The sequence below is a fragment of the Anas acuta genome, chromosome 7, assembly GCF_963932015.1.
Source record: "Anas acuta chromosome 7, bAnaAcu1.1, whole genome shotgun sequence".
Taxonomy (NCBI): domain Eukaryota; kingdom Metazoa; phylum Chordata; class Aves; order Anseriformes; family Anatidae; genus Anas; species Anas acuta.
In genome coordinates this window covers 34,750,264-34,760,954 of record NC_088985.1, presented here as the reverse complement: position 1 = coordinate 34,760,954, position 10,691 = coordinate 34,750,264, and the positions used below count along the sequence as shown (strand labels likewise).

The window sequence follows — 10,691 nt, the reverse complement described above, 5'->3', positions numbered from 1 at the left end:
TTTTTTCAGTTTCAGCACTCAACTTTCGTTTTACGCTCCTGTGGGATTCTTCTGGAAAACCCTACGCTCTTTGTGCTCTGCAAAGGAAAAATGTTTTGCCTCTGATTTGCAAGCGGCTTCCCGCTGGCAACGTCCTGTGATGTTCGGAGCTTCGCAAATATCTGCTGATTTCACCCCAGCCCGGATATTTCCCAGCACAGATCATCTGGCAGCAGGGTGGCCTGTGTACGGTCCCAATTAATATTGGTTGCAAACAGATTGCAGAATTAATTTTTGGAAAAAGCCTGATGAATGGAAACACTGGAAAGATGTGCATGAATCAGATTCCCTTTCCCCATCTAGGACATGTAGCGTTTATATTATCAGCCGTAGCTGTTTATAACTTCAGATTCTCTTCGCTAGCAGACCAAAAGAAACGGAACAAGCCTTCCTCTTACACATTGCCCTAATTTGAGGCAATTGATATGGATTAAAATGATGACACTGGGGCCGTTTGGTGCCGTGCTGCTCCAGAGGACAAACCTACTGACGGGACGAAGTCCCACACGGGTAGGATGATAACACATGGCAGTGAGGATCCAGCAGCAGGACGAAAAGCTGCCTTGAAAAAGGGAAAAAGAGGCAGGGAACAGCCCCGGGCTGGGGACTTTTCGTGCCCGGCTCCTGGTCCTCCGCTCCGCCAGGGCGGCGGCCGCGGCGGCCCGGCCCGGGGGCGGCATGGCGGGCGGGGGGGGGGCGGCCTTCGGGCCCTCGGCCCTGGGCACCAAACCGCAGTGAGTCGCGACAGAGCCGCGATATGAGCCGGGATCGGGATGGCAATCGGGATGGGGAAAGGGTCGGGAGCGGGGAGCAGCCGGGGCAGCCCGCGGGGGTGCCCTCCCCGCTGGCAAAGCTTTCGGTTTGGATGTGGAGCGGGCACTTGTGATGCCTCCTTTTTTTCCCGATTCCTCAGTTTTAATCGCGATTTCTGCTCCTTCCCCATCTAGCTGGGATGCTGCGTACGAGAGGGAGCTGCGTTTTTTTCAGGACACCGGAGACGCCGGGGAAATTTGGTAAATCACTGACCCCACCGGAGCGAGCCCCGGAGCCCCTCTGGTAATGGGGGTGGCAAAAGGGCACCCCACAATTTGGTGAATAGTTCTGGGAGATGGCAAAATGGTGAGAAATTTTAATCTTGAAGCCACCCATTCCTCTCCTGCCCGGTTTTGCAGTGTAAATTTATAAGCTGCACTTAGATAACTGGCATTGCACAGAAAGGGAGCTGGGACTGGCCGTGTGTTTTAGCGATAAACGTTCATTTTATCACTGTGCTCAGATTTAAGTCTTTATTTTATCATATTTGGAGGGCTTCACCTTCCAGAGCTGGGGTTTCTGTGCATTGTAAGGCCATTTGATTCATTTACACTTAAAGCAAATACAGGATATGAGTTATGTCGCTTGCTGCCTGAGAGCTGCAGTAAGAGGTGCTCTGAGGAACCTTTTGTATGGCTGTGCTGTCGTGTTTACCTGAGCCTTTCTTCCTAACAGGTTTGGAGAAGAAAGCATGGTCCGCGTAATCAGGTGGCTGGAAAAACAGAAGGTCCCCCACGACAGCCCTGTGCTTGACATTGGAACCGGGAATGGTGTTTTACTGGTGGAATTGGTTGGTATATTGCAAAGTTTGTGTGCTTGGTACAAAGTCAGTGCTCAGAGCACTGCAGGTTAAGTACGGTTCTCACAAATGACATTAGAAGTCATGGCCAGCTGTAACTTAGGTGAAAGACAAAAAAGCAGACAGCTTAAAATAAGGCTGGTGTCCTGTGTTTTCCATCAGCACAACACTGGTTCCTGTGCACGAGGTCTTACGTTGCCACTTGGTTTAAGAGGACAAGTGGAAATACTTCAGAGCTGTTGAAAGACCTTACAGAATATTCTAGGACAAGAACAAGTCAGAATTGCAAGTGGCTGCCAGACAGCCTGTGCAACTTGGATATGTAACTCATTGAACTGGTGCCATTGTTGTTGTTTTTTTTTGTTTGTTTGTTTGTTTTAAATACCACCAAACTTCTGTGAGCAAAGGGCTTTCACTGCCCAAGTGCAGGTGTCTGCCATGCAACACCAGAAACCCAACCACAGCGCAGTGCTGATAACTTTGCAAGTTTCCAAAGCTTTACAAGCTGCCTTCTGCTATTTACCCAGCTTTTCCAGGAAGCAGCAGAAGTGTGCTTGCAAACACCACCTTCAGGACACCACGAGTCCAGTTGGAGCGTGCTGAACGATCCCTTCCTGTCTGTAGGGCGTCAGGCTGTACAGGTTTAGCAGCATTTGAGGCTGTTTAGCCTTCAACTTTCCTTCTCTGCCCCAGGAGTGAATGGAAACTCCCTGCAGTGACTCAAGCTCTTCGCTTCCAAACAGAGGAGCTGTTGTGAAAACTGCCCTTCCACCCCCAAGCCTTCAGCGCAGGCATCTCAGGAAGCTTGGGTCGCTCTTGGAGCTCTGGGGAGGAACGTGGGCAGAAGCCTGAGCAATCTGCTGCTCTTCATCAAATGCAAACAACACGGTCTTTGTGTCTAGCTGAAATTAGCCCTCAATTAAGAACAGCTGGCTAGCACTGCGCTCACACGGACTGAAGGAGGAAGGACTTCAAAAAAAAAAGTAGTTTTTCATGCTGTTGAGGTATCAGCCTTTGGAGTAAGTAGACAGGCAGCGTTGTGCTTAACACTAGTTAAATTCCATGTAGTGTTCAAAAAGCCAAACCCAAGCCCCCCACCTCCTCCCTCTGCTGTTACTGCCTGCAGCTGGCCCTAAGATCCCAGCTCTTCCTGTTGGGTTTGGGTCCAGCCAGGCCGAGTGGCGCACGGGATGCCAGAGCTGCTTGCTCCAGCTGCTCCGAGCGAGGCGTGGAAACGTGTCACTGCCCCTCCCACGTGCCCAGCTCCAGCTGATGCCTGGTGTGTGAGCCCATCTGCTTTGCAAAAGGGTTGCTAGGATCTCATTGCCTGACTCGGACCGCCTGGGTTATCGTTATCTGGTTCAGAGTTAGACTGACAGAAAGTCTCCGTGCTCTCCTACATGCTTCATAACCTGCCTGAAAATTGCTGATACAGAGACCTCGGTGCATGCAAATAATTGCATTCAGATAGACATTCGCATGAGAAATTAGGAAAAGTAAGTTTTTTGCAGTGGTTTTCTGTACTAACAAAATGTGCTGCATATTTTGGCTCTTGCCATTTAGGTTATAAACCAAATAATTGCTCAATCTCATATGTTGTGCAAGTGTTAAAGAGGTTTTCTTATTGTGAAGCATCTGGCGTTGGCACATGTTCTCATCGCTGAAAATTCCTCGTTTCTAGGTTACTTTTGGTGCAGATAAGAGCCTGTTCCCCACCAGGGTGTTTCTTTTCACAGCTCTGCTCAGTTTTCCACTTGTTGACATAAACCAGCTTTCAGTCAACAATGCTTTTGATGAGGCATCAGGCAGAACGGAGTTACTGCAGTTCGTTCCCTTGGCTGTTCAGCTCTGGTGGTGATAACAGGAATAAAAATGAGTCATTTTTGTCCCCCTGTCATTAAGAGGAGGAGAGGATGGATTGTATGTGAGGAATATACCTGTTGAACACAACATTTGCTAGCACACTGATGAAGATTCTCTGCTTCTTCCTAGGCAAAAAGTGGCTACACTAATCTCACCGGGATCGACTACTCACCTTCTGCAATAAAACTTTCAGAAAAAGTGAGGGAGAAGGAAGGGATGCCTAACATCAAATTACAGGTAAGTGTCGAGAGAAGCTTTATTAAGGAGAGAGAAAGCAATTGACCCCAAGGTTAAACGGCCTGCTTGATATTCAAGTGCACTCGGTGTAATAGAATAATAGAAGCCAATAGAATAATGATGTGTTTTGAAATTCATTTGTCTTTCATACCTCGTGAGAGAACTCAAACCGAATAAATCTGTACTTCAGAGAAGATTCGTGGTCTATTTGTCGTGTTTGTGACAGTCATCAGGACTAAAAAGACTTCCCTGCTTCTAGCGGGGTGGATAGCCATTTGAGAAGGTCTGTCTTAGCTGATACATCCTGAATTTCAGATTTGAGATAGAAAATTAAATCCTGATGTGGAAGAATGCCTACCAGTAGCTGTGCAGCAGGAAGCTTGAGAGGCCCTGCCTGAGCTGACCTGCAGAGGTCCCTTCCAGCCTCTGCCACTCTGTGATCCCCTGGCTGCCCTTTGCACTCTCTGCTGTGCTCTTTGCCCCTCCAGCTCTGTACCTGCAGGGTGTCTCTGTTCTTGTACCTCCGTTGTGATCTCGTTGTGGCAGGCACTGTCTTGCCCTCTGTGTTTGCGCAGGGCATAGCCCGCAGTGCTAGGAAGCCAGGGATCAAAGTACAAATGAGGAAAAGAATGAACTTTCAGGTGTGTTAGCTTGAGTCTTAGATGAATAGGTAGAAGTGTGGGCTTTGTAGCAAATAGATTACTACGTCTGTAACGCATATAATGCCTCATGTAGAGAAAAAAGAAGCTGATATGTAACTGAAAACCCTTTGAGTTACCCTTCCCTAAGCACACCTATCCTCAGGTTTGAGGCTTTTTATTTGAAAGCATTGGTTTGCATTAAACATTCAGGAGCTCTTCAGTAAAGATCGTTTCACAGTTGCAGACTTCTGGTTTAGGTGGAAGACTTCCTGGCTCCATCAGCCGATCTGTCAGGATTTCAGATCTGTATTGACAAGGGGACTTTCGATGCCATAAGCCTTAACCCTGACAACGCGGTCGGGAAGAGGAAGCAGTACGTGAGATCTCTGCGCAACGTGTTGAAACCAGAGGGCTTTTTCCTCATAACATCCTGCAACTGGACCAAGGAGGAGCTGTTGGAGGAGTTCAGAGAAGGTAAGCACTTGAACAGATCCATCTGCCAATTTGTGGTTGTTCAGGGATGCACCAGGTAAATTTTAATGTCTGTCTTAATGTATTTACTAAATTAGATGAGGATAAGACAAGGTGGCAGTAAAAAAAAGCTGGTAAATGCCTTCGCCTATCCTCAATATGTTTTCTTCAGTAATTCCAGCTTCTACATTTGCCAATCTGTCCAGGGAGCACAGGTTTTTTATACCCTGGAGAACAAGGATTTCAGTCTAGTTCCATGGGAAAGGAGAGAATTCTGTACCCATGTGAATTTCAGTTTATTTTTTTTTTCTCTTTTGGCTCTTTATTTAGACAGATCTGGTTCACCCATCCAACTGATCCTGAAATTAGCCATATTTAGGGGAACTGGCAAGTCTGTGACTGTGACCTTTTATGTCACCCCCTCAGTCACCTTTCTGATCCTCTCTGAAGGTTTTTTAAATTTATTTATTTTTATATGCTGGTTAGCTCCTGGATCTCATGCCTGAGGCCTGAAACTCCAGGACTGTGGATCTAAAACAACCATCCCTCCTGGGGAACTAAAATTACTGGCAAGCAACCATCTTTTCTGCCATTAATTTGTGCGATTCAGCCATCTAAGGTTTTTATTATCCATGGAAGGTTTTCAGCTGTGTAGAGCAGCGGTGCAGTGTAACAATACAGTCCTATAAACTCACAGAGTAACTGCCTTGCAAGTTTTCCAGACAAATAAAGAATGGTTCGCAAAGGGTTATCCAAGAGGAGAATGAAATGACTTCCTTCTTACAAAAGCATTTTAATTTCTGTCTGGCAGGATTTGAAATTCTGGAGGAGCTGCCAACACCCAAGTTTTGCTTTGGAGGAAGAATTGGAAACAGCGTAACAGCATTGGTTTTCCAACGAAAAGAGTGAGGCCATCCATCTTGGGCAAATTAGATTAGCTGAGAAAAGCCTGAACTTTAAAGCAAACCTGACAAAAAACCTCAGACACGTGTGTAAACAAATGTTATTTGAGTACACAGTAAAATATTATGTATGGAACTCTAAGGGGCTATAAAACATTGCCCTAGAAACGTTTCAGCTTTGCATAACTTGCCTGTAAATTCTGTCCTTGCTACAACCTCGCTTGTTTTAGGGAAGCTGTGAGAGACAAATAAGGCGTGCCAAATCTGAAGACCAACATAGCCACACGATGTTTGCATTTGGAACATAAAGGTCAGCTAGTGTTTCATTTCAGTACTGGTTCAGTAACCAATAGCAAAGGTATTCAACAAAGTACAAATCTCGTTTCTCTGCTGTGGTGTAATTGGGAACAAACTCTTCGGATGTAGGTGCTGGACCTTTTTTTCTTAGGAAAACATGAATATAACTGTCAAAGAGGGAAACGAATATAGAAGCTGTATCTTGTGCAAAAAGAAGGACCAGCCAGTGCTTTAAATTCAGAATTTTGGAAGTTCTCAGACTCAGCACAGTTCTGTCTCCACCAGTTCTTTTCCCATAAAGGCAGACCACTGAGTGTTTTCAGAATTCTCTCTTGCAGGAATGTCTGCCTGCTTTTTCAGTTATTTCCACTGATCCCATAAAGATATAAAGATGCGATGTTCTAATCTCACTCGCCTGTGACATGTGCCTCTTTCATTATTAATTTGCCAAACAAAAATGTCTTAAAAGCCAACAATGGCAGTAGGGGAAGCAAGGACATGCGACCTGGGAGGAGTATAGGGGTGCCGTCGGGGTATGTAGGGACGGGATCAGGAAAACCATGGCACAGCTGTCCCTGCCCGTGACAGGGGGCTGGAATGATGTTGTCTTAAAGGTCCCTTCCAACCCAAACCATTCTAAGTTTCTGTGATATGATTCTATAATTTTAGTTGTACAAATACAAAAGAATTCAAAGCATAAATACACATTGTTTTGTGGTTTTTTTTTTGTTGTTGTTTTGTTTTGTTTTAACTTGTGCTATTTAATTTATTTATTTAATTTATTTATTTATTTATTTATTTATTTATTTAATTTATTTTTTATTTAATTTATTTGCCTTTATTTCTGTTATTTTGTACTTTCAGAATAGTCCTAATCCCTAAAAGAAAGGGAAGTACAAATTCTTTTTGCCTTGACACACACATTTGCCAGGTGATAGTAACCTTGTTCTTTCCAGCATCGGGGAGGTCCCATTAGGAGGCTGGTTGTGTTTCACAGGCTAGGTCGTATTTGTGTATCAGAGGAATGTTTCTCCTCATTGCCAGCCCAAGCCAGCCCAAGATCTTTAAAGGTCAATAAATAGTTCTAGTACTTCTGGATAGAAAGAAAACAAAACAAAACAAAACACCAACTTCTAGATAGAAAATAAAGATTTCTGGATAGAAAACAAAGCAAAAAAAAAAAAAAAAGATTTGCATGGTGGTAGGTCTTCTCTCCGTGATCCACCTGGTGATGCCTCCAAGGTAAGAATCCTAAATTCTACATTGTTTTTCTAACTGGAATACACTGATTGCATTAGAAGAATGGTCGAAGAGCATTGGGAAGGAAGTTTAGTCCCAGGTAAATAGCTCTTTGCATGTTTGGACAGGCTGGTGTTCCTAACTTGAGTGCCAAAACCGTGACTTGCCAAGTTACCATTTGGGGAGCTATTGTAGTGTGATGCACTGCATCTACCCAACAGGACTGCTGCGAAATATAAGTGGTAATTCAGACACAGAATATTTTTGATGAAGCTGTACAAAGGATTCAAAGTGCACTACTGAAACCAACTTCAAGAAAAAAAAGGCTATGACATTTTTGTAGCAAATTTGGCATCAGGTGTAGTTAATGCAAGCCAATATTAATCAGCAAGTATTCTATCAGGATGTGTTTGGGGCGTCTGTTTTATTCCCATCTGTAATCTTTGGTAAGGAAGGCATGGTATGGATTGAAGATGAACTGAAGGTTGTCATCGATTTCCTTTTAATCAATTTAGAGGCATTAACTATAGATCCATACTGCATGAGTTACGCAGGGTTCAGGGCAAGTATTGCTTTCTTTTCTGTATAGGTTAGATAATTGTTAGATTTTGTTCACTAGGTAATATTTTTATGTCACTTTTAAAGATAAAAATTAGCTTCCTAATATAGTTAAGCAGAAATTCTAGCATCAGATACATGGAAATATATCAACCACTTTCTATTAGTAATTTTAGCTGGGCATTGGAAAGCAATTCATAGTCATGGTAGCAATAAATAGTCATTCAGCATTTTCTCTTGCTATTATAGAGCTGTTTTTCAGTTGTTCTGGACAACTGTTGTATTTCTTTACGTAATTATTTCCACCTAAAGGAATACATTTTCTACCAGGGAAGCTTCTTAGTGGTGGGGAAAGGCTGGGAACCCGTCTCCTCTTCCAGCCCACAATTTGCCTACCTCATTATTTAGCATGAATTATTGAGGGCTTCCACTTTGCAAAGCATTTTCCTCCTGCTCCCAGGCTATGTGTAGGCAGCAAGCCTTCAGGGGTGGCACGTGGTTCCTCTGCTTTCCCTTTGGGATTACGGGATCCAGCCGTAAGGAGGAGGTGCACCAGCTAATGCCACCTCCAAAATATTCTCCTGCTGCCCCAAGGTGTCGCAGGCCTACTGCAGGAGCCTCGTTGGCTTCACATTATTCTTGCTTTAAGGCAGAATTCATGTGCCTGTCTACTGCTGAGGTCTTCACTAAAGTTTTCTAGTATATAGGTATGATCACGTTTATGGTTTTCAGTGAAAAACCTTTCAAAAGAGTCAGGGAAATAAGCGGAGAGTTAGGAGCAGGGAGGCTTTGCCTGTGGTTTGGGGAGTTTTAAGGTGGTTTGTAAGGTGGGTGTCTTCATGAACGCAACGAAGTCAGGATGGATTTTAGTACCTAAGCCCTAACGAGCAGCCCCAGCTGCATTTGGTGCAGCTCTGCCCCTAATTCCTGGCTCCTGCTACCTGCTATTGCCAAGCAAGTGGCTTTTACAGGTTATTTCATGAGGAATTTATTGGGAAAGGCCTTTGTGGGCCTTGTCCTGCTGAGTGGGCTGGGAACGTTTTACCTGGGGAAGAGCAGACCGCTGGATTTTTATGGGTTCTGTCAGGGAAGTGAACTGTCAGGATGAAATATCTGGCTGAGGAGACTGAGTGAAATTAATGAAATAAGCATTGATTCGAGGAGCCAGACCTAGGGGAGCTCTTACGCATGGGATCCTGCTAAGGAGTAGGGTAAGTAGGTTCTCAAGACAAAAAGCCTTTGCATTTCCAGCGTCACAGCACTTCCTTGAAGCAAATACTCCTCCGATAATCGTGTTTATAGAAATTTAACAGTGAGAAATGCCAGACGTGGAAACTGCAACACAACTGAACGAAGACAGAAAGTCGAAAGGAAGGATAACGTTCCCTCTCTCCTTGCCTTCCCTCTCGGTGACCAAGCTGGTATCTGTACAGAATTACGCTCATTTAATGGTCACTGCTCCCTGCGGGGCGGAGATGGCCAGCTGCAGAGCTCTCTGGGTTGTTGCAGCACAATTTCCAAGCAGCAGCAGGCAGAGCACTTCAGCAAGTGCATGAGCCTGGCCTGGAAAGCCAGAGCTAACCAACAGCAGTGAGAGAACAGCACCGAGCCTCGGCACAGCCGCTCAAACACCCAAGTGCTCGTGGACGATGTATGTCAAGCAGAAGAACCTGGATTTATTTATTTATGGGAAGAATTGGTGTTTATTGATTCGAAGTGTTGATAGGGTCGTGAGTGGAGACCTCCATGAGCAGCACAGACACGCAGGCACACGCACGCTGTTCCTTGTGTGCACAAGTTACTTGGGGAATAAAAGAGGGAATTTTAGGGTTGGTGCAAATCCCACCATGTGCCCCATGTGGTAGGAACCCCCCTCCAAACGACAGCGCTGTCTGCATGTATTTAGGGTGCCACTCTCCTTGCTCAGCCTAGAAGATCCCGATGGCCTCACAGAGCCGTGCTTGCTCCTTGGGTACGGGATGCTTGCTAAAAGCCTCCTGCTCGCCAATACTGAAGTTCTCGGACTTCCAGGACGTCTCCTGAGCCTAGGGCATGGCTCCTGCAGGCGGTCTGCACCCAGCTTTAGCAGCAGGAGCCTGATACAAAAACCTCTTCGTGTCGCCACCGCTTCATCCTGCTCCTGATGGGTGATGTGTGAGCCGAGCTGCCAGCCACCTGCATCCAGGGAAGCTTCTCCTTTTTCTTCTGCTTCTCCTGCTTCTTCTCCTTTCCTTTTTGCTGTCTGTCCATCTGCTGCGTGCCGGGCTCCACAGCCAGCGCCAGGCTCCCTCCTCACACCCTGCGTGCCACCAGGGATGGAGGGAGGGCCGATGAACCAAACCAAGCCAAACCAAGCCAAACCAAGCCAAATTGAGCCAAAATAAGCCAAATTGAGACAAATTGAGCCAGGCCAAGCCGTGCAGCAGCCTACCGCTGGCCGCAGCCCTGCGCTGTCCAGCGCCTGGCCCCGAGGAGGAGCAGCACCAGCAGGAGGCAGCCTCGGCCTCCTTTGGGGCACCGGGGACTGGTGCAAGGCTCTGGGGAGCTCCGAGGAGCTCGGGGGGCTCCGGGGGGCTCCGGGGGGCTGCGGGGAGCCGGCCCCGAGCTGTGCCCGCAGCCCCCGGGGGGGGGGACCCGCAGCCGGGCTCCAGCGGCCGGGGGGGACCCCGCAAGGTGCGGGCCGGGCCCGGCTCAGGAAGTGACAAGCGCATTTCCTCCCTCCTCCTCCTCCTCCTCTTCCTCCTCCTCCTCCTCCTCCTCCTCCTCCTCCTCTTCGTCTCCCCGGCAGGAGGGAGCGCGGCTCGCAGCGGCCCCGCCGCCACGGTAAGAGCC

The 10,691-nt window shown here is 46.7% G+C and overlaps 2 protein-coding genes across 10 annotated transcripts in view; both read left to right on the top strand.

Moving 5' to 3' along the window:
• Positions 1-640: 640 nt before the first annotated feature.
• Positions 641-6,472, top strand: EEF1AKMT2 (EEF1A lysine methyltransferase 2). Of its 3 annotated transcripts, none has more exons than XM_068689108.1 (6): positions 641-773; positions 987-1,095; positions 1,528-1,642; positions 3,644-3,751; positions 4,650-4,866; positions 5,675-6,472. In XM_068689108.1, exons 2-6 carry the CDS (start codon positions 992-994, stop codon positions 5,770-5,772), a joined length of 642 nt encoding a protein of 213 aa, XP_068545209.1. In that variant the 5' UTR covers positions 641-773; positions 987-991; the 3' UTR covers positions 5,773-6,472. The 3 variants fall into 3 exon arrangements, with proteins under 3 accessions (XP_068545209.1, XP_068545208.1, XP_068545211.1); XM_068689107.1 differs by having other exon boundaries at positions 642-773; positions 987-1,052; XM_068689110.1 differs by lacking the exon at positions 641-773 and having other exon boundaries at positions 1,033-1,158.
• Positions 6,473-10,376: 3,904 nt separating this feature from the next.
• Positions 10,377-10,691, top strand: part of FAM53B (family with sequence similarity 53 member B) — a 29,672-nt gene continuing 29,357 nt past the window's right edge. For all 7 annotated transcript variants that reach the window (XM_068689100.1, XM_068689104.1, XM_068689103.1 and 4 more), the window contains exon 1: positions 10,377-10,682. The gene's annotated coding sequence lies outside the window, so the exon portion shown is untranslated. The remainder of the gene's footprint in view (positions 10,683-10,691) is intronic.